Consider the following 23,044-nt stretch of genomic DNA (forward strand, 5'->3'; position numbering starts at 1 on the left):
TACAAGTCCAAACTGTGAGAAATCCAATATTTGCTTTTATATAGAACAGACACGCGGTTGAACAGACTTTTCCTGAGCTGCGTTGACAATGGCTGTACTGGTATCAACCAGACCCCTGCGTCCCTCGCAAACATTTGCCCGGCTTTTGCGCACAATCTATTGCTCTCCACGGATCCGGTCAGCACGCAATACAACACTCTTTGTGTGTCCGAAAATGACAACGCCCGAGCAGAACTCCGTCCCGTGCTGACAGTCGACCAGGGCCCTATAAGACTATCGAAATTGTAGGTTGGTTCAATGCAACGACAGAATCCGAACCGACCTAAGACAGCGCGGGGACAAGCATCCAGGGCCCTGCTGCCCGCCTTCAGTGATCCGTTGTCCGGGGTTCGCTCACCTGGGCATGCAGCTGTAGCACACGAGGAAATCATCGCAGGACGACTGCCCATGTCATTCTCGCCATCATCGTGCATCACGAACGGTCTTATTTAATGCCAGTCACCCGCCGTTGTATCCTACGATGTTTTCTCCTCAGCGCTTCTCGCTTTTGTCCGCTACGAAGAGCGCGCCTCCGTCGGCGAAGCGATCATCAAGATGAAGCTGACGCATTGTCTTCTCTCCAGTCTTGTAGGACTCGTGGCTGCCCAGGATCGACTTTTCTCGTCGGCGTTTGGCTACCCCGGTCGGGATGCTAGCTATGACTACATCGTCATTGGCGGCGGCACCGCAGGCCTCACGATAGCGTCCCGCCTCGCGGCAACATCTGCATCCGTCGCTGTCGTCGAGGCCGGCGGCTTCTACGAGGTTGAGAATGGCAACAACAGCGTTGTTCCTCTGCTTTCTCTCACCGGCATTGCCTTCATCGATCCCACGCCCGAATTCACCCCACAGCCTTTGATGGACTGGTCGCTCGTCTCGGAACCGATCCCCGGCGTGGGTGGCCGGAGGGTCCACTATGCACAGGGCAAAACTCTTGGCGGTTCGTCCGCGATCAACACGATGTCGTACATCCGCGGAACGAAGGGCTCGTACAACCTCTGGGCCGAAACTGTCGGCGACGACTCGTTCAAATGGGACAACATGCTGAAGTACTTCAAACGATCGGTTCATCTCACACCGCCGAATGAGGAGAAACGGCAGAATACCAACGCGACCGTTGTGTTTGATGCTTCTGATTACAGCGGGGACGGTGGACCTTTGCAAGTTTCGTGGAACAATTGGGTTGATCCGACTTTGACATGGCTTGCAAAAGTCATTTTGAGCCTTGGCTTGACAATTAGCCCAAAAGGTTTCAGCAGTGGTGAGCTTGTCGGCCACGGCGCTTGGGTTCCATCGACAATTGAGCCCGAGAAAGCTCACAGGTCAACCAGCGAGAGCACGTTCTTGCGACAAGCAATCAAGGATACGGGCATTATCGTGTATACCCACACTCAAGCCACCAAGATCTTGTTCAACGGCACTCAAGCCACTGGGGCCAGCGTCAACTCACAAGGTGTTGACTACACCCTATCAGCGCGCAAGGAGGTCATTCTTTCCGCAGGGACGTTTCACTCTCCACAACTTCTCCAAGTATCGGGCATTGGCTCCCGGGAACACCTCGAGGCTTTATCGATTCCAGTGATAGCCGATGTCCCCGGAGTAGGACAGAACCTCCAAGATCCTATCCAGATCTTCGTCGCGTACCCTGTTAGCACGCCCTCAGCGCAATCCCTGACTGCAGATCCAACGTTAAACTCAATGTTTATTGAAGAGTATCTCAAATCTGGAAGTGGGCCGTACAGCTCGGCTGCAGGATTCTTGGCCCACGAGCGCCTCCCGAACTCAACGCTCGCCAAACTCTCGCAGGATACACGTGATAAGCTCGCATGGGTCCCTTCGGATTGGCCGCAGCTGTCGTTCATTGTGGGCTCTTTCTCTACAGGTCCAGGACAAACCAGCGGCACTCTCGCCGCGTACCTTCCCCTGGTCTTCTCCCGAGGCAATGTCACCATTTCATCGCCTTCAGTACTGAAGAACCCACCCAAAATCAATCTGAACTGGCTCTCTGATCCCGCAGATGTTGAGCTTGCCGTGATGGCCGTTAAGCGTCTCCGCACAGCATGGGCTTCAGACTTCGCCAATACCCCAGGCTTCAAAGCCGGCCCAGAAGGACTTCCCGGAGACGCGGTGCAGACTGATGAAGAGATCTTGGAATATGTCAAGGCTAATGTCGGCCAGGTATGGCATCCAGTTTCAACATGTGCCATGGGCAAGGAAGAGGATGTTCAGTCCGGCAAAGCGGTCGTTGACAGTCATGGGAGGGTATTTGGCGTTCAGGGGCTGAGGGTTGTGGATGCAAGCACCTTTCCTTTTGCCGTTCCTGGACATCCACAGTCTGCTGTTTATGCGCTAGCAGAGAAGATTGCGGATGATATTGTTTTTGGTAATTGAGTCTGTCCAAATAAGTATAGTTCCGGTTTTGGAATGCAGAGCCATGAGAACAAAGTCACAATACAGTCCCAACTAAAGACGGGTAATGCCAAACAACGATAAGCGACGTTACTTTTTCGGTGTCCTTGATCTCGATATTGCTCAAAATGAACGCCACCATGACTTCGAACTTATGTCATCGAATGATGTTGTTCTTTACTGGCCAAACTCATCGATGAAGTTCACCTCCATTTGCCCCACGATGGATTTGACATCCATGGCAGGCATCCCAATGAAATCTTTGAAGATGTGGAAGGGCAGAGACATCAAGCATATCACCGCTAAAGACGAATGAGGACCAAGGTTGATGGTGAAAATTTGTTTCCGGGATGCGGTATGGGATTTCGTCCCACCCTCCCAATCTAACCGAAGGGTATATGCGCTCTAGAGGAACCATATTTATAATACATAGGAAGACCAGATAAAGAAAAAACACACAATAATATCCATCATATCTTCATCTCACTTAGATGACAAAGACAGCCAGTGCCGCGGCCATCAAGAACGCGCCAGAGCTGAGCTTGCCTGCGCCAGCCTGAACGGGGCCGGTGGTAGTAGCAGGGCAAGCAGAGCCGATGCAGGGAGCGGCGGTACCGGTTGGGAAGAGACCGGTGGGGAGAGTGCCGTTGTAAGGAGAAGAGGGGGCGACGACGAGAGTGGTGGGCATCGCGGTGTCAACGGGGGTCTCGGCTACGGGCTTCTCGGCCGAGTTGGTCTGGCCGGCGGCGGGAACGCTGACGGTAGTCGCACCGGTTGCGGGGACGGCCGGGGAGGTGGTGGCGGGGGTCTCGCCGACCGGCTTCTCGGCAGACTGAGTCTCACCGGTACCAGGGACAGCGGGGTTCTGGGGAACGTTGGTGACGGGAACGCCGGCAGCGGGGGCAGTGGTGGTGATGACGGCGCTTGTCACGATGGTAGTCTCCTTGCCGACAGGGCAGTTGGTGACGGTAGGGGCGCATGAGGTGATGGTGTGGACCTCGGTCTTGTAGGTGGTCAGGACGACGGGGACGTCAGGGGCCTGAGTGGTGACGGGGACGGGCTTCTCGCCCTCGACGGTGGTGGCGGGAATGACCTCGCTGGTGATGATGGTGGTCTCCTTGCCGACGGGGCAGTTTGTGACGGTAGGAGGGCAGGAGGTGATGGTGACGATGTTGGTCTTGTAGGTGGTGATCTGGCCGGCGGGGGGCTGCGCGGTGATGACGGGCTTCTCAGCCTGGGTGGTGGTGCCGGCGGCGGGCTTGGTGTAGCTCTCGACGGGGATGGCGGCGGTGGTGGAGATGACCTCCTCCTTGGTGACGGTGGTCTTGGAGCCGACGGGGCAGTTGGTGACGGTAGGCGCGCAGGAAGTAATGGTGTGGACTTCGGTCTTGGAGACGGTCATCGTGGTGGGGACGTCGACGACCGGGCAGATGGTGGTGGTCAAGGGAACGACCTCGGTGACGATCTGAGGAGTCTCGCGGGCAGGGCAGTTGGTGACCGTGGGAGCGCACGAGGTGATCGTCTTGACGTTGGTCTGGTAGACGGTGGAGGTGGCCAGGCGAGTGGGCAGATCGGCGATCGGGGTCTCGGCGGGACCGGCGGAAGCGGGGACGGAGTGGGTCTCGGCGCCGGACTCGGTGGCGATGCCGGTAGCAGCGGCAGTGCTCGACACAACGACATCGGACGCAACAGCAGTGCTGGCAACGGCAGTGGAAGAGGCGACTTGGCTGGTGGAAAGAGTAGTGTTGCTGGCCTCTCCCATCTGGTAGATCTTGATGGAGCTGAGCTTGAAGTAGACATCAGCAAAGGCGGCCGGGTTGTTGGCAACCCATTCCTTGCAGGTGAGACCAGTCTGAGCCTGGCAGCCATTGTCCGCATCCCAGATGCCTGATCCTGATTGGCCTGCTATGCCACACAGATTGATATTCATGATCAGCTTCGCCTCGCCAAAGACCTTGGAGGCTTCGCAGACGCTGGTGGTGAAGCTGGGGGTTCCCCAGTTGTCGGGGTTGGGGTTACTGGCAATGTCGGCGGGGACGTTGGCATGCGTGAAGCCCCACACCTTGATGGCAGTGTCGGTCCATTCCATGGCGTAAACTCCGCCCTCAGCAGAGCCAAAAGGAGCGGAAGAGTCGAGGCCGGCACAGCCCTCATTGTCAGACTGACCCGCGGCATAGTTGGCGCAGTTTGGCTTGCTGACGGTGCCGCTCATGCCAGTGCCGTCGATACGGCACTCGCCAATGTCGCCGTCGGTGTGAAGGACAACCTTATTGACATTGTCCAAGTTCCAGGTCTCGACGATGTCGATTTCACCGGCAGCAGGCCAGGGGTTGCCGACGGTCCAGCTTAGATGATTTCGTTAGCATACTCACAATGCACCATGATATGGCATCCTTTGACTTACAAAGCAGGCCAGGCACCACAGGTAGGCTTGGGGAAGTGAGAAAAGTCGGCGACGAAGAGACCCTTTTGGTACTGGCTCTTACTCTCGATACGGACAGAGTTACGGCCGACGCCAGCGGGATCCAGGGTTGTCGTGGAGTCGACGCCGAGATAGAGGTCGTTGTCGACGATTTTCAGAAGGCCCTGAGCCTGGGCGTTCTCAGCAGACTGGTAGTTGACGTATCCGCTCGTGGGGTCGACATCGTTGTAATCGCCGGTGGAGTAGTCGCTCTGGGGGGAGAAAGAGGTCGTCAGTATATGCCGATCACATCATCGACTATCATGAGCCTGTATTGTGGGCTTTCGTCTTGGTACTTACGGTGAAGAAACCGAACTTGTCCAGAAAGTTCGTGGAGTCGTAGGTGTCCACCAGCTGGTATGACTGGGTGGCAGAGACAGTGGTACCCAGAATGAGGGCGGAAGAGAGCGTGGAGAGAAGCGAAGGCGCCATTTTGGGCAAGAGACAAAAATAACAACAAGAATTAACTATTCAAAAACACACACAACACACAAAAGCGACTGAATTGGATCTTCAAACTAAGAGAACGAAAGAATGAAGGTCGTGTTTAAAGAAAGGAGTGACTAAGATACCAAAGAGGAAATCTCGAAGAGGATAAGAGGGAAAAGGCCTAGATGCCCAGGGCGCGTGTCCCATGGGGTCGCCCATCCATCTTATACCGAGCCGACTATACGGTCGACCCAGAACCGTTGCTGACCTGTCGATTCACCTGCAGGGCCATGAGATGAAATTCCTCAGGGGTTCAGCCCGCTCGTCCTTTTTCTCCAGCATTCCCACTCATTGGGTCTGCGGGTTCCAGCAAGAATAGCCAGAGCCTTGGTAGGCAGGCAGGGCAACTTCACAAACGGTGGCTCTCGTCTTGGTTGGAAGGGGGCCCGTAAGCGAACCGGGAGGAAACCAAGAAGAGAGACTAGAACACAGCCCCCCTGACAAGCTTGCCAATTCTGGAGATATCCAAGGACTCGTCCGCTCCAGCTGGTCTCATGGTGTGGCCGCTAGGTGGTCCCACCGATGAACATCTGGAGTCTCTTCGTGAAGACTGGAGAGGCGTGGGAAGTGTGAGTGGGAACTCTGGTTTCTCCTGCACAATCCAGGCAAGAAACAGACGGCAAACAATGCACCAATACAGAATCAGGCTAGCAAGTTTTCATCCCAACCTGAAAGGATGCCCAGGACAGAAACGGGACGGCGGTTGGCTGGCGGTTCAGGCACCGTCCAGGCGTGAAGAAGGGCGGGTGGTGGTCGTCGTTCCTGAGGCCAATCGAGTTGTGAGGACCACATGCGTCCGAACCTCGCACCCTTGTCGGTTATGCCAGGAACAGACCCTGATGTGGGTGCTGGCGGGCCAAGATTCCGCGGTTCCCCTATTTTCTGCCCGGAGCGCATTCGTGGCATTTCGGCGCTAGGCCATGCGGCTTGCAGGGGTTTGCTGATGCGCCCTCTGCTCAAGCCGCCGAGATCTTGATGGCGCTGTCACTGTTTCGGACATGATTGGCAGAGAGATCTTCTGCGCCGTTGCATCGAGTCCTCTAGACCAGCGGCTGTTTTTTTTTATACCAACCAGAGGACTCGAAAAATAGAAAAATGCTGGCACGAATGGAGGTCTGACGCGCCGTCGCTTTTTTAGTTGCGTTACACCAGAGCGACGGGCCGCACATAAGTCTGGCTCATCACTTTTTCTGCACATCCCGCTGGGTATGCCGAGCTCCAACCGTTTTTATCCACGCACACCAAGAAAACGTGGTTCTCTTTTTTTCTCTTTTGTGGTTTTCATCCGTCAACGTCCCGCTCAGGGGCTCGCTCCCGTTTCGGAGGACAAGGTCCAATCGGGACGGCTGCAGGGCTGGAATTCGCGGCGTAGCGGCGGAGGTTTCGTTCAAATGCGTCCTAGCGGAGGGTTTCCGGTGGAGCATGGAAAGCGGCACGGATTGAAGGTGGGTATTGTCTTTGCTCGTTGACGCCGCGTATTTGGGGGCAAAAGTCCACGCACGACCGAGGTCGATAGAATGGATTCATATGGATTATGGAGCCTATCCATCACGTAGGGTCGAATCTGCACAAAATGCACGAGATCCTCCAGAAAGGCCCCTCACGCGCGCGAACATGCCTTGTCTTCAGCTGCGATACTGAATGGATCATGTCTCGCTTGACGAATACGTGCTCCGCTTTGGCGCTAGCTTGTTCTCCTTCGGTCCTGTATCAAATTGATCGAGCTGGATTGGGGGAAAACAGTATCAAGGAACCCATGGGCCGGGCAAACTATTCTTGGTATTCCCTTCATCTCCTTCACCTTCGCTGACCGACTCTACGGCACTGGCTCACCGTCCGATGGGTGGCCTCTGGTATTTATTGTAATTTTATTGCGCTGCGCCTCGCCAAGATGGTACGTTAGTGTGCTGTCATTTGCGTGTTGGTAGTTGGACACCGGACATGAGTTGCGACAGGACGATATCTTGCCAACCCTTGTCTGCATTGTCAGCAATGTTATGCGCAAATGCATTTTCTTTACTTCCTAGGCACGTCCACTTGAAATCCTTATCATTGCACGCTTGACGCTGGAATTTCATATGGACGCCCTTCCACGCAAGCTTCATCAGTCCTTAGGCCCAAAACACTGTCTATTGGGCAGCTTGAGAACAGCGCTAAAAGGATCCCACACGCCGTGAGACTCGATTATCGCGCAATGATAGATCGCACAGGCGCACCAACGCAGAGATCGTCGCTGGTCGATTCTGCACGGGCGAACCGGTTGCTAAACGTCTAGACCGCGCATCGCCGCAGTGGAGACATCAGGCTCCTTCGCCTAAGTAGATTCCCCTGTAACGGCACTGCTTCGGATGTCGACGGTTCTGGAATTGATCGTCTCTTGCCTTGCTTTCAGCTGTTTTCATGTTACATTCTTTTGCCACGACTTGTGTTTTCCTTGGCGAACGGTGACGATGCATAGTGCTTGGACAAGCTGCCATGATTAGGATGACAAGTCAACCAAACAGGACTTCCGTTTTCACGTCATGTATTAATTTGTGTAAATTGCTGCCAGCTTATGGATGTTTCATGAAGTTCTATACATGGGCAGGAACAGTCGCAAGCGATCCGGTGGCGCCACATAGGTACACTCGCATCGCGTGGCTCACAGTATCCACATGGAACGGAATAGCTTCAAATTCCACGCAGCCGCAGCCAAGGCCTAATCACTGTACCTAGCCGAAATAGAGATGACTTTGTTTCGTCTTATTTTAACAGTACGACCCGTTTGTCTCCCTAATCACGTTCTCCAAACATGTTTTCAGACGTTGAAATAAGACTGCTGTCACAGATCCGAACCGAAACTCTAATTTATTGCAGCCAAGTCGTTTGACTCAGTCATATGTACCACGGGCAGCCGGTGCCATTGCACATCGCCAGATAGGTGAAAGCCTTTCTAGATTAGACTTCATCATCATGTCCGATTAATATTTCGATATTGCCTTACAATATTTACTGGTTACGTGGAGTTTTACTGACCGGGTAGTGTCTACGCGTACGCTTGTAATCCGGATATCCCACACTGAGGTGACTATGTTTTCTATTTACTTGCTTTCGTTGTCGTAGCGGCTTCCTTACTACTGTCGGCTTTATAGAAGTTTTAGGTATACGACACTGCCCTATGCGCATAAGTCTTTAGATAAGGAGGCAAGTCAAAGTTTTTGCCTCCAAGCTTACTCCTTACCCTGCAGTAGGTTTCCAGGGTGGGTTTTACAAACTCCTCAAGGTGCCCTTACGGACGCCTTCTGCCTGGATGGGCAGGGAGGAATTCAATTACCTTGAGCTGTGCAAAGTTGGTGCCACTGCTTGAAAAGCGGGACTAAACAAATTGCATGAAACTTGCAACTGGTTGCTCAGAGTCAGTCTCATCACATATTCTCGCTCCGCTCAGATGATCTGCCGCGGAGAGAGTGCCAGGAACGCCTCACACGGGCCATTGAAGCGCTGTTGAGTGTTGCGAGTTGAAACGGAGAAAATTCCTGGATGGCTTAGCCTTCGGCAATAACTATTCATTAATCTTGCCTGCTCTCAAGCTCCCCAACAACCTTGTGAAATTGCCGACATTGTGACATATAAAGGGTCGGCTGCCTCGCAAAACAAGGCGACCATTACTTAATTCCTTCTACTAACTACACCCTCGTGAGAAACCTTTGAACAACATGCACTTTGCGCAATTTCATCATGACAACAACAACCAAATCTACGGCACGCCTCAAATATGATAAAGACTGGCCCAAGTGGTTTTTGCAGCTTCAACTCCAGGCTCATGAGCAGAATGTTTGGGAATACATCAACCCAAAGGCAGCCGATGCCGAATTTCCCATGCAGTCTCCGACGCTGGGCGGGACAAGTCTGAGGGGTCAGAATAAACCCCAAGAGAATGATGCACTGTACCAACCAGACGATCGCCAACAAAATGCAGACCGCTTTGCAGAGTACTATGTGGCTGCTAACGAGAGAGTTCGAAGTGGTTGCTTCGTCTTGCGGAGCTGGATCCATTTAACAGTTGACACCATGGTTCTGTACGCCGCACAAGAGATAGCCACCGAACAGGGTGGCGGCCTGCAGGCTGTCGTGCGGGCGCTGCCAGGCCAGCTTATTCCCACGAAGAGCAAAGTTATGCATTCATTTTTCTCCTCATTAAAGACGAAAGGCTCACAACAACTGGATTTGTTAATGAAGAATACACATCTGGGGGCTTCACGCACAGTTGGGGCCTCCTCCGGGGGGTCTCGTTCAAAATCCCAGCAGAGTACGAGTTCACACACAACCTATCAGAAGATAAGGTCAATGTTGGCGCTGCTGACGCCAACCAAAGCAAACCCTCCTCAAACGTCAAGCTTTTTGAAGCTGCCACACGAATTGCTTCTGAGTATTATCGAACACCTCGAGTTACATGACGAATTTATTCTTGGCCAAACTTGCAAAGCATTTCGAAGACTCATCCAAAAGGGTTGGCATGCCATCGTCAACCGTTTTTCTTCAGATCAGAAACACATCTTCTTGACTAGAGTTGCTTTTGTCTTACCTGACCACTGGGTCTGTGGGTTTTGTCAGCAGCTTCATGGCCTCGGAAAGGATGATGTGCCCTGGCAAGAAGAAGCTTGTAATCGCTGTGCATTTGATAGAAAAGGGGTGATCTTTTCCGATATGGGCTTCGAAATTCGAGAGAGGCATGTTCAGCTTGCTCTCAAGTTGACACGACTTCAGACCAGCAACCGGGAATACCTTCAAAAAGTCATGTCACCTTTCACCCACGAGTTCAACTGTTACAGACGTCCGATGAGGCAGCACTTCCGAGCCTCGCCCAAGATTATTCAAGAAAGATTTTCACTACATACCCAGCTCGAGATGGTCCATAAAACCATACTCACTCTTGACGATTGCGATGGCCTGGACATTTGTCCACACATGACGATTGACTCTGACGACCATAATCCAAGGTGGCTCTGTAGCTCAGAGAATCTGGGTAGAGACGTCAGAACGGCACTTTCACACCCCGGCAACGAGATCACCGGCCACTGCCCATGTTGCCCAACCGAACATGCGATTATCGCTGGCCCTGATAATATTAATATTCAAGCATGGAAAGACTTTGGATCATACAAGTCTCTAAAAGATGAGTCATGGACATACCGTACATGTTGAAAGCGATCAAGAGTGGCGCTCAGTAGATCCTACCATATGTCAAGACCCTGGCAGTATTCGAAGGCTGTACATCACGGGCGATAGAGAGAATAGACAAAAATAGACGACAAACACAGACCAAGAGGCCAATGATGGACGACAACGACGACGAAGACGACAACGACGACGACGTCGACGACGACGAAGACGACGGTGATGTTGACAGCAGTGATGATTCCATAAGAGAGCCATTAAGACGAAATTTCGACTTGGTTTCACCTCTCTCTTGAGAGGCTGCTCAGCCCAGCAGCCACGTCAAGGTGGGAGACGTTTGCTGGGTGACGACCACCCAGCCCCCGGTCTGATATCTATGGCCCGACCGGGAAAAGCACCCTCAGGTTCTCGTCAGCATCCATCAATTCCTGCTCAAGGGCAGCGATCAGTGAGACCAGACGCTCTCTTTCAGCTTGCTCAGCAATTGATTCCTCCGCGGAGAGTAGCAGTTTATTAGCTACGTTCTTAGTTGAGCCTTGTGAAACGGCCAAGACGGCCTATCCCTAGCTTACGAAAACCTCGACTATGTAGTGATTAACATAGGGACGCGCTTATTGATTCGGACTATGACACAGGGCAGGAAGTAATACTTCTGAGGAGAGCCTAGCAAATACAATTTCATGACCTCATGCTGTCTGAACAGTAGTCCTTAATCACCCAAACTCCACAATTATCCAATCTACGCACTCCTCTTATACACTGTCACAGGAACCTCCTTCCGGGTAACAACGCCCGCATGATATTCGTACTTCTCATCATCGTCCAGCCCCGTCCGCGCCGGCTCAAATTTATATCGCTCAAGCACCTCCTTCATCATGATGCAGATAGCCTCCTGTGTGAACCACCGTCCTGGACAAGTATGAGGCCCCTTGAGTCCCCAGGTGATGAATTCCTTGCTACCAATATCAGGGCCAGAGGTGAGGAATCTCTGCGGATTGTACTGCTTCGCATCGGGGCCATAGTTCTCAGGCATACGGTGCGAGTAGAAGGAGCTCAGTGTCGCAACTTGCCCTGGAGGCAGTTTGACGCTTGGGTCGGAGGCAAGCGCGAGGTCGTGGGGGGATGAGATGATGCGGGCTGGACCTGACGCGGGACCGCAGAGCCGGATCGACTCGAACATTGCTGCGCGAAGGAGGGCCCAGGCTGATGAATCCGTCCTGGTGAAGGTGTTGAGCGTGGAGAGGTCAGCCCTGACACCTCTGGTAGGTCTGGAAAGAGACAAGTTAATTTGGTCTGCAAGCCCGGGCACGTCAATCATATCAAGCAGCGTGGAGAGCAGGGTGATCTGCAGGTTGCGCAGGCCGAACCAGACGGTAATGGTGACGAGATCTGCGGCGCGCTCGTCGTCATCAACGATGTCGAGGATGAAGCTCATGAAGTCGATGAATTTGTCCCCTGTTTCACCACCAGCCGCAGCGCCGTTGAGCTGCTTCTTCTCTTCGAGCTTAGCGCGGCGCTTGGCGACAATAGGCAGAAAGATCTTTCGGAACTTGTTGTATCCTTTATTCATAGGAATATGCGTAAAGAAGCTCATCCACGACGGCAGCAATGAGCCGAGTCCAATGACTTTGTCGACCTCCTTGTTGAACTCGAGAAACATATCAATAAGCTCTGGGTGCTCATATGCTTCAGGACCGACCATGCATCTTGCGCAAACACTCGTGATGTACTGGTTAATGTAGGCCGTTAGGCCTTCCGAGTACAGATGTGAATTGGAAGTTGCGGGAACAGGAGGATTAGTCTCCAGGAACCGAATTGCAGCGACTTGCATTGTGCGTCCAATCTGCTGTACTGTTGCGGGATCACCAAGATGGGTGCGTACCAGGTTCGTGTGCTATTGAGACAACATGAGTCAGTTGCGAAGCTCGTCAGGGAAACTCCATCCTGGAACCCACGAACTTACCAAGTTGCTAGCAAAGTTCACCTGGCGCAAGATAATGGGCACATTGACAGCCTCTAAAAGCTTGCTGAGGTTGAACTTCATCTCGTACGGAGCATCGTCAATCATGCTCTGAACGTCCTGGGGATTGGAGATGACATAGTGCGTAAGCGACGCAAGATGTATGCCAAAGACGCTCGAGACTGAGCGGCCGCCAAACTTCCGGAATCCTTCAAGGACGACCGCCTTGGCATCTTTCTGGAAGTCAAGCGCCTTGCCCAAGAATGGCAGACCACCGAGAACCTTGGGGTATCCTCTTGCTGCGGCGTTGATCTTGCTGTACAGCCAAACAGTGATGGTCACGGCAGCAATTGTAGCAATGATCTCCACGTAGTGAATCTTGATAAGCGATAGCGTCACTTCGACACCGGTCGATAGCAAAAGCCTGATGTCTACGCTGCTCTCGGGGAGAGCGCAGAGAAGCGGGTTGGTCTTCTCATCCAATGGGAACAGAGGGTTCTTCTGCAGACAGTTGATCTCGCTGTTCTCTGTGACGAGGCGCCAGAGTAAGTTTTGGCCATGGGCCTGGAAATCGAGTTCGGCCATCCAGTACTCATCGTAGAAGCGAGCATTGGGGAAAGCCTCGTTCTCGACAGGCTTCCAGAGGAGCTCCTCAAGCGCATTGCTGGGGTGGCAGTCCCAGGGTTTATCCACAAGTAGGCAACGCATCGCGGCGAACCCAATCGAGAAGCGGTCCGAGTTGCCCATGCTGATCAGACTGAACAAGCTGATGATCAGGGATGAGGTGGGTATAGTGGCGTGCGGGAACATGGTCTCGTCGAGCTGGCAGCCGACTACGAGATCAACCTCGTCAGGGTTTTTATAGAGTCTCTTGAGCTCTGCAACCATCTTTGGGTCTGACGAGAAGTCTTCGAATCTCTTTCGGATGGGCACCTGGACTTCTGGCGGCTCTTGGTCTGGGTTGCCCTTGTTGTACGCGGCAAAGTACTCGTTAAAAGTGGGCAATCCCTGCTCGCGTTCGTGGACAATGGACCAGACCACAATGTCGAAAGGAGATCCTCTGTACTTGCCTGCTGATCGGAAGTCTTCTTCAACTCCACTCTTGAAGTTGGGGATAAAGGAAGCGGCAGTGCCACGCATGATGTTCTCCAGCCCAGCATCGATGAATCCTGTCGCATTGAAGGCCGTGGCGAAAAGATTCTGGTCCCACATTGTATTGTTGAGCGCGTCTTTGATGGGGAAAGTCTTGACGATGAACTCGTGGAAGCGGTAGACGACAGCCATCTCAGCGCTGACAACCGTAGGCTTCCCCTCTTTCGTGACGAGGGGCCAGGGGTAGTTGTTGGCTGGATTGATCTCTAACCAGCTGTCACCAGACATCTCGCGGTACAGAGGGAAACCATCATCGTTTGGCCATGGCATGTCCTTGAAGTAAGCCATCTGATAGGCATTCCCGATCAGGGAGAATTTGGCAGACATGAGCAGGCGGACCGTCTGGTAAATCTCCTCGTCATCGTACGCAGGCTTCTTAGCCTTCAGCAGGTCACACATGCGGTTGTGTTCGCGCAAAAGCAGAGTGTGGACACCGAGCATGATCCAATCTTCGTTGGTGCGAGGGTCGCCACCTGCGAAGAGGGTCTCTGGGCTGACTCCAGGTCTAGTCTGCACTGGCACGCCCATGCTATTGAATGGTAGATATGACGCAGCCTTCTTCGTGCCCTGGGCTTTGACCTTTTGTGTGAGAAGCTTACCATCCTTGAAACTGCGCAGCTTCATAGCGACCTGGGGCGTGCTGCCGTACAACGACGAGAGATCGAGCCATGTGGTGGCACGATTGATGTTCTCGCGCGGGTTCTCTCTGGAAGTGCCCGTCCCGGGGGCAGCTTCGGTTCGATAGACTCGGAAAGTCGTGTTGAGTGGGAAGTCCTTCTCGTCATCAGGCACGGGCACATCAATGTACTCATCTCGGGAATCGGAAGACCACGTGATGTCGTGCATGATGAACTCGACAATCCCAAGGAGGAATGGTGTATGTTCAAAATACAAAACCTCTTTGCGCTTGAAGAAGGCGTTACTCAAAGCTCGCGGGTTGGGGCCCTCACGGGGCATGGATATGCCATCTGCGTAATGGTGCTGGCCGTAATCTCGCGACTTGGCTACACCGTACATGCCCTCGTTCATCTCGCCGTCCTTTAGCCAGTTGCAAGAGCCGTTATATGTGCGATACCACCTGGTGCACGCATCATGAAAGTTAGTCTCTCGAATATTCCCTCTGCCAAGTTCGTCTCATTCTCCACAAGCTTACCATTGATCCTTGGACGCAGTACAACGCTGATCCAGAGGCCATGGTAGATGACCTAGAAGGGCTTCCGCTTCATTCTGGGGCCAAGTAGCCTTATAGCCAGGTGGGCGTGTCGCATGAGTTTGGTTGGGGGGAACCACTGGCGTTTTGACATTCTTCCAGATATCGTCGAATGACGGGTGCTTGGGAAGACTGCCGTCTGTAAATATGTCCTGCAGGCCAGCGACAGTTCCCTGGTTGATGAGACGTCCAAGCCATTCGCCAAACTGATTCTCTGGGCCTCTATCCTGATCGCCGAACTCCGGCTGCGCCTTGTCGGCTACAGGGTCGCCTTGCTTGTTTGTCTTTGGATAGTAACGCTCATACGGCCACTGGTTTGCCAGAACCTGGCCAGTGAAGCAGCCCAAGCCGATAACCGTGGCAGAAGACACCTTCATGACCACCAACTCGGTCAACCAATCGTCTGAGAAGATGAAGAACGTTGATTGCGATCCTGTGCACAAAGCGACCAACGCAGGTCATGCAGCAAGTTAGGGCCGAAAAGCTCGGAGTACTGTGTCTGTAGGTCCTGGCCTTTTATTGATGACATGGCGCTGAAATTCTCCTTCAGTGGCACCTTATATATGTAGTAGCCTCACCTCACAGCTCCTCGTAGCCAAAAGATTGCTTTGGCAACAATCTACAGACATTTGGTAGCTTGATAGAAGGCTGACGTGAGCCCCAGCGGAAGGCATCGTATCGGCAGCGGCTTAGCCTTGATCGAGTTGCCTTGAGCCCGTGCTGCCTCCACGCCACAGTGGATTGGAATGCTGGTGGCTTCTTGTTCAAGGCTGCCTAATCAATGAGCAGGGCAGTGATCCCAAGAATCCAGAAGCAACCATAGCACGAAAAATATCCTCCAATATAAAACAAGTTCTCGTATAAGCTACAGGCTGAGCTGCATAACCCCAAGTGGCAAAGCGCTATAGTCAATACACCCTTTGCTTCGTTCATTAGCCAACGATGAGTGAGTCGAGATCTTTGTCTTGCACCAATGATGGACTTCGTATTTTGTTTCGGTAAGCATGCATGTCTTGTGACGGATGAAGACCGAGGATCGCGCGCCCAGGGCGGCTGCCTGGACTGGTCAGGACTCGAAGTCCTGCAGCTTACGGGCGGAACTCGCAAACCCGTGGTCCCATGGTCATTTACCCTAGCCGTGAACAAGGGCTTATTTTGCAAGCCTGGCAGGACTGATAAGAAATACATGGGTTGATGAGACTGGCTGACTAAATTTCAAGCTATATTCATTGGCGTCTTGCATAAGGTCACATTCGGTGCTGCCTTGGGATGAACCTCTCGTAGTCAGTCTCCAGAGTTCCTAGGGTAACGGGATAATCATTGGACTCGCGATAGAGGTATTGGAGCAAAACAATACCAACCTTCAAATAACTAGGTGGGCAGTACACCGCTAGGATAGCACAAGTCGTGAAGTTCGATGTTCATGTCGTTTATCCATAAGCTAGCTTCTTCAGGAGTCCGCATGCATTAGGTCTTGGAGATTTTGCCTACCTCTGGCAAAAGCCTAACTACGGAGATAGGCAACGAATAGCAAAGGAAAAAGCACCTTCATCTCAGCTTACATCACGGCGCCATTTCTCCATACCTTGGTAGCGAGTCAGTGAAGTAGCGGGAACATAAGATAGTGTCTTCGTACGTGGCGTTCCCTATCTCCTTTTCTTTGCCTTTGATTTGTTACAATTATGGTACATACCTCCTTTCTCTGATGTCAAAGCAGATGTGGTTGCGCATAACGTTAGAGGTACACATTGGTCCCCGACTATAGATGGGGCAACCGTGAGGCAGCTTGTAATACCAACAGAAAGAAAGAGCTTAAATCAAGAACCGGGAATCGGGTCGATGAGCTTTGTTTCTACTGACTAATCCATATCCCATAATCGTAAACCTGCCTCGCGATTTCTGGAAGCGTCAACGACCGCAAGGGTGACTGATCCCCAAGTGCTCCAGGTTGCACATCGTCAACAATGAGGGTATCTCATGCAAAAAGTACGACACGCTCGCTCAAAACCAAAAGCTTCCTTCAAATAAGAGCCCAAACCAGCACCAAGGCAACAACAACCATGTCGACCCAGTGCCTCCCCAGCGTCGCCGCGCCGCTGCCCGTCCGATCGCCGCCCCTTGCCGCCGCAAAGTCGTTGGGCAGCACGAGACTAGGCAGCGTTCTGAATGAAGGCGTCTCGAACACCGTCACGGGAGTGATTGAACTCTCCACCGTCGGCGTGACCTCCGGCTCCGGCGTCGTTGCGGCAGCAGGCGGCGGTTGCGTCGAGGTCGGAGCATCTTGTGGCGGTGGTGGTGGTGGCGCCGTTGAGGATGCTGATGAAGTCGAGAACGTAGACGGTCCGGCGGGCGCTAATGCCGGAGGGACTAACGTCGAGAAGCCGCCCTGTGCTGGATTCGCGGCCGGAGGGTCCGTGAGAATTGCCGGTGGCGGTGATGGCGTCGAAATAGTCGTCGTAGTAAACACCGAAGAAGTGGCCGGAGGTGGTGGAGGAGCAAACCCGCAGTCGGCCATGATCTCCCTGATATCTGTCTCTCAAGTCAGCCACTACATCAACACCATTCCTCAACCAGGTAAACTCACCTTCATTCGCCTCCACAGCCGTCACATTCGCCGCAATACATCCCGCGCAGCCATTCATCGCCCCAAACACATCAAACGACGTATCCTGACACACGCACTCCTTCTCCTCCCTTTCCGCCGCCGCCACAACCTGCGGCGGCGCCTCGTCGCCGCTCGAGTCGGAGTCGCTATCCGACTGCACCTGTCTCCGCCTCATCCTCTCCTCCAGTCGTTGCCTCCTCCTCCGCACCCTCTCCGGCGCCAAAACGTGTCTCCGCCGCGCCTCAAAGTCCACCGTCCCATCGCGAGAAAACCGCTTGTCAATGTCCCCGAACCGCTGCTTCGTCTGCGCCTCGCACCGCGCCGTGAGCGCCACGATCGGCGCACAGACCGCCACGCACTCGGGCGGCACGTCTTCGGCGTCGAGATCCTCGGCCCCGACGAGGACGGGCAGCTGCGCGACGGAGGAGAGCGCCGCGAGGGCGGTGAGGTGCAGCGCCAGGCTGTTCCGGCGCGTCATTGTCGGTGGTGGACCATGCAATCAGCGATTTGCAGGATGAAATAAAGTAAATGCCGTTGTTGAAATAATCGCCGCCGGTAGTATGTTGATCGGTTTTCGTCCAATGTTTTGTCCCTTTACACCTTCAAGCGCAGTCGTGACATCTGTCATCCAAACTCTGCATCACCAACTCTAAAAAATCCGTGACGTCCCCTTCCCAACACCAAACAAGAAGAAAAGCGCTCCCCATTTCCGCCCGCGCGCCCGGGGGCTCTATCACGTTTTATTCGCCCGCTCCCGGCTTTATCCCGAAGTATTCTTTAATTTTCCCTAGTATCCTCAACAGTAAGACGGAAACAAAAAAATCCCCTAAAACACATCCGCGTCCCCCATAATCCCACCATCCCCAAACACTTCATGTATCACGACCACCCTCACCCCACAACCCGAGCGTCCAACCACACATCTGACAGGTCAACAGCGCGGCTACCGTTGGTAAGGTCCGACGCAGTGACCTCCTCCTCGAGAACCCATCCGATTTGATCGTCGACCGGGATACCAGGGTTCTTTTCTTCTAAAGCTCCTACAACCGTCAACCACTAGCGCATCGTTGCAAACCATCGAGTCATTCGTCATCGCCAACCGAGAAACTCTAATCCCTAAAGACCGACTCTATCGTACGCATCGTCAGCATTCTAGACAACTTCGAAAAAGCCAAGATCTATGCCAGCGGGTCCGAACCTTCAGCTGTCTTCTCCGCGGTCCGTTAGACGTGCCGCTGCCTTCCCGGCCGAAGCCTCCCCAACGTCGGTACTCAACACGCATACGCAATCCAACACACAACCTGCCACACGCCAAGTCGTCTCGCCAAAGATGCTTATAATCCCCCCCTCCCCGGCCTTCTTCCTCCTTGGCTTCCCATGCCTCGCTTGCGTTCGCTTGCTGACTTGACTGCCCTTGGCGGACCTTCTCACGCATCGCAGCCGTCTTGGCTCGCTCGTCTGCCGGCCTCCCGAGGTTTGGGCCTGCTCTGTCGCTTCCCGATCAACATGCCCAAGAACACAAGCAATGCCTGCCTCCCTTGGCTGAAAACGCTTACTTACTGGTAGAGCTGCTCAAAAAGTCTGGGCATTGACAAATCTTCACGGTCGTCGAGTCACAACGTCATCTAGAAATAGCCGCGTCATGTCATGCCTCTGTGGGGGGTATATTTCTCTAAACTATAACAACATGAAGACAGCGCCAGTCCATCCAGTCTACACGCACACGCAATCAGCTCTCTTCCCCTTCCCCAGCAACAGAAAGGGGAAAGAACAAGATGATTAACCCCATGTACCACCGCCGCCACCGCCACGTCCAGCCTTCCTCTGCGCGCTGAGCCTCCAGTCGTCCTCGCCGGCATACTTATTATGCAGCGGCTGGATCCTCTCCGCCTTCTTCCTCTTGGACAACCGGTCCGTCGGGGCAACTTTGAAGAACGTCGGTGCTGCGTCGACGAGCCACTTGGGCTCGATGCTCGTCGTGCAGTGCATGTACTCCTTGGTCGTGAGCACCAGCGTGTGGTAGATGACCCACTCGGCCTGCTTGCCGAACAGCGCCGAGCTCGGGTGCAGGTACACCGGCGTGCCCTCGATGAGCGTCTTGTAGCCCTCCTGCGGGTCCTTGCGCGCCGCGTTGCGGAAGAAGCCCGAGCAGAGCGCCTGCCGCACGATCTGCGTGTTGCGGCCGCAAGACGCGACCGGGTGGCGGTAGCGGTCCATAATCTTGACGAGCTGGTCGTGCACGTCCTTGGCGCGCTTCATGGAGCGCGCCTGGATGAAGTTCTCGAAGCACCACGGCGCCGAGTAGCCGCTCTGCTTCCACGAGTTGTAGACGTTAAGGAGCGTGAGGTGGTCGCCGTGGGGGTCGTGGAACTTTGCCTTCTTCTGGTCCGCTTGGGATTGCTTCTCCTTGGGACGGTAAAAGACGTTGGGGAGGTTGAGCATGGCGACGATGATGAGCATCTCCGCTGAGCAGTGCATGTCGACTGAGATGATGAGGACCTTTGCCAGGGATGGCTCCATGGGGAAGTCTGCCATTTTGCGACCGAGACGGGTCAGCAGGCCTTCGTCGTCAAGGGCACTGAGGGCGTAGAGTTCTTCCAGGGCCGTGAGCATAGTGTTGATTGGAGGAGGGTCCATAAAGTCGAAGTGCAGCAAGTCGTTGATACCCATCGCCTTGAGCATAAGAATAACGTGGGACAAGTTCTGACGCTGGATTTCAGGAATGGTTGTGGGCAACATCTCGGACTGATACGCGGCTTCGGTGTACAGACGGAAACACTTTCCAGGTCCCGTACGACCGGCTCGTCCGGCACGCTGGTTTGCTTGTGCCTGGGAGATGGGAGTGACGACCAAGGAGTCCATACCCAGCTTAGGATCGTAGGCGTTTTGCTTGACGAAGCCGGGATCGACAACGAAGTAAATGTTGTCAATGGTGATGGACGTTTCGGCAATATTGGTTGCGATGACTACCTTTCGGCAGCCAGGCGGCGCGGGGTCGAAAATGCGACTCTGCATTTCGTTTGGAAGGGCGGAATAAACGGGCAGGATGATGAGCTCTGGGACATTGGGCCCTAGAGCTTTCATGCGCTCGTATAAAATCTCGCATGACGTGTCAATTTCTTCCTGGCCCGTCAAGAACAACAGGATATCGCCAGGAGGTTCTGTCAGGTGAATCTGCATGACGGTGACCAGTGCGGCGTCCAGGTAGTCTGACTCTGGCTCACGAGAGTAGAGAACCTCGACAGGGAACGTTCGACCCGGAATAGTGAAAATAGGGCAGCCGTCAAAGTAGGATGAGAATTTGTCCGCGTCCAGGGTTGCTGAGGTGGCGATGACCTTCAGGTCCTTGCGGCGCTTCATCGTCTTCTTCAGCAGCGCAAACAGGACATCCGTAGAGATGGTACGTTCGTGAGCCTCGTCCAGCATAATGACCGAGTACCGCTTCAGATCCGGGTCCACCAGAATCTCACGCTGAAGCATACCATCCGTCATGTACTTGATCTTCGTCGCAGGACTGGTGCGGTCCTCGAATCTGATGGTGTAACCAACGGCCTCACCCAGCGGTGTGCCGACTTCCTCGGCTACACGCTTCGCAACGGACATGGCCGCCACACGACGAGGCTGGGTGCAACCGATGACACCGTTGTTGGCGAAGCCGTCTTCTGCAAGATACTGCGTAAGCTGAGTCGTTTTGCCTGAGCCAGTCTCTCCAATGACGACCATAACCTGGTGATCCCGGACGGCATCCAAAAACTTTTGCCTGAAAGCATACACAGGAAGCGTCTCTCTCTGCTCCTTGATGCTCAAATTTGTCCGCCTGCCGAAGGATTGGTCCTTGGGTGCTACCGCACGCTTCCACTCCGGCACGGCGTCGGGCTTGTTCTGATTCATCTGCGACTTGGCGTTGCGTAGATCGCTGGCGAACTTGCGCTTGTCGGGGTCCGCCATCGGGTCGTTCCACTGAGCGGAGAGATCGACCTTGGATTCCTCTGCAGCCGCAGCTTCCGCTTCTTGTTGTTTCAGCTCCTTTCTCTCCTTGGCCAGCGCTGTGCCTGACATCGCAGCACGGTTCATCGACCCATCTGGCGCTTTCACGACTCGGATGGGCGACAGTTCGAGAGACTGCTTCGTCTGACCAGCCAGGAATGGCGGCTCCTCCTCGCGCACTTCGATATCAACATCCTCTTCCAGCTCCAGCTCGGCCTCTCCCCTCAGCGTCGCGTTGTAGTCCTCTTCCAAGTCAGGGTAATCCGAGGCCTTCGCAACGCCCGAAGCAATCAGCTGCCGGATCTCCCATCGCTCAGGCGAAGTCATCCGCTTCTTTTGTCGGCGCTGTCCGGCCTGGTGTTGTGGCGGTGGCATAACTCCGTTGTCGAACATGTTTCCATCCCTGCCACCACCAAGTGCCTCCATGTTTGCGCCCGACGATATCCTATCCTGGGGGTGGAGGTCCATGCCAGTCTCTTGGTCCACCTCCTTCATCGACAGGCCTATCCTGTTGCCCTCAATATTGACGACCTTGACCTTGACATCCTGGCCTCTTGTCAACAGGTCGGAGGGGTGGTTCACACGCTGCCCCTCCACCAGTCTCGAGATGTGCACCAAACCATCCACCTTTCCACGGACGCCATGCAGGTTGACGAATGCGCCAAAATCCTTGATGCCAGTGACATGGCCGCTGTAAACCTTGTGAAGTTGTGGCGCATCGTCGACCTCGGGTTCTGGCGCTCTCCTAAAGCGACTATCGTCTTCGTCGTCGTAGTTGCGCCTTCCTCGGCGTTGCTTCAGGGAGGGCCCGTTCTCGTATTCGTCGACGGACCTCGACCGTGACCTGTACTTGTCTCGTTTTCTGCGGTCCCTCGACCTCGATCGATCCCTCCTCTTCCGCCTCGACTCCCGACCATCGTTCGGACTGCGACTGCGTTTGCGCGAAGACGCCTTCTCGCCCCGGGCCTTACCCTCCAGTCCCTCCAGCAGCGCCAGTGTATCGTCAATCGCGTCGCCGTCGCCGATGCTGTCGTACGCGACGGCCTTGTCGGGGACCGCGAGGCCCTTGAAGATCTGCTGGTTCTCCTCCGCGCTGCGGTGGTGGTGGTCCTCGCTACTGTCGCCGTTCTTTTGCGCCTTGCCCTTGAGCTTCGGGTGCATCGTGAGCACGAGGCGGTCGACGCTGTCGACTAAACTCGGGGGGAACTCGGCGCCGATGGCGGCGAGCTTCTTCTTGAAGGCATCGTAGTCCTCGGCGTCGACTCGCTGGGCGATGATGAACTCGGCGAGGGTCTTGTCGGAGACGCCTAAATGATTCTGCAACTCGGAGGTGACCTTGGAAACGAGCGACAAGAGCTCGAGGTTCAAAAGGTCATCCATCGTCGCGATGTTGTTGTGGAGAAAAAGAGCAGTTGCCGGGACCTCGTTGATGGTCGCTGAGGCCTCAAAAAAGTTCCCAGCTTAGTTACACGCTGCGCGACGCCGGGAGGCATGACGGATTGGCTGGCTGGCGTTGTCGGAGGAAATAGCCGCCGCGTTCCGGCAGCACCTGGGGCACGGACCCGGTTTCTCAGC

General features: G+C 54.2%; 5 protein-coding genes across 5 annotated transcripts; 1 reads left to right on the forward strand and 4 right to left on the reverse strand.

The window, feature by feature from the left end:
* Window positions 1-594: 594 nt before the first annotated feature.
* patE-4 (Dehydrogenase patE) lies at window positions 595-2,430 on the forward strand (the record flags this gene model as incomplete). Its single annotated transcript, XM_036640593.1, has 1 exon — window positions 595-2,430. One exon carries the CDS (start codon window positions 595-597, stop codon window positions 2,428-2,430), a length of 1,836 nt encoding a protein of 611 aa, XP_036494165.1.
* Window positions 2,431-2,935: 505 nt separating this feature from the next.
* Window positions 2,936-5,341, reverse strand: CGCS363_v008745 (putative endo-1,3(4)-beta-glucanase; the record flags this gene model as incomplete). Its single annotated transcript, XM_036640594.1, has 3 exons — window positions 2,936-4,793; window positions 4,853-5,121; window positions 5,210-5,341. The coding sequence occupies 3 exons, from the start codon at window positions 5,339-5,341 to the stop codon at window positions 2,936-2,938; spliced, it is 2,259 nt and encodes a 752-aa protein (XP_036494163.1).
* A 5,953-nt stretch (window positions 5,342-11,294) lies between these two features.
* Window positions 11,295-15,254, reverse strand: Pxd (Peroxidase; the record flags this gene model as incomplete). Its single annotated transcript, XM_036640595.1, has 3 exons — window positions 11,295-12,449; window positions 12,519-14,745; window positions 14,821-15,254. 3 exons carry the CDS (start codon window positions 15,252-15,254, stop codon window positions 11,295-11,297), a joined length of 3,816 nt encoding a protein of 1,271 aa, XP_036494167.1.
* Window positions 15,255-16,897: 1,643 nt separating this feature from the next.
* On the reverse strand, window positions 16,898-17,960 carry CGCS363_v008747 (uncharacterized protein; the record flags this gene model as incomplete). The annotated part of the gene is made up of 2 exons (XM_036640596.1): window positions 16,898-17,406; window positions 17,462-17,960. The coding sequence occupies 2 exons, from the start codon at window positions 17,958-17,960 to the stop codon at window positions 16,898-16,900; spliced, it is 1,008 nt and encodes a 335-aa protein (XP_036494166.1).
* A 1,301-nt stretch (window positions 17,961-19,261) lies between these two features.
* prp22 (Pre-mRNA-splicing factor ATP-dependent RNA helicase prp22) lies at window positions 19,262-22,849 on the reverse strand (the record flags this gene model as incomplete). The annotated part of the gene is made up of 1 exon (XM_036640597.1): window positions 19,262-22,849. The coding sequence occupies one exon, from the start codon at window positions 22,847-22,849 to the stop codon at window positions 19,262-19,264; it is 3,588 nt and encodes a 1,195-aa protein (XP_036494928.1).
* Window positions 22,850-23,044: the final 195 nt, after the last annotated feature.

Source organism: Colletotrichum siamense (assembly GCF_013390195.1).
Source record: "Colletotrichum siamense strain Cg363 chromosome Unknown KSG_Cg363_contig05, whole genome shotgun sequence".
In the NCBI taxonomy this organism is placed as follows: Eukaryota; Fungi; Ascomycota; class Sordariomycetes; order Glomerellales; family Glomerellaceae; genus Colletotrichum; species Colletotrichum siamense.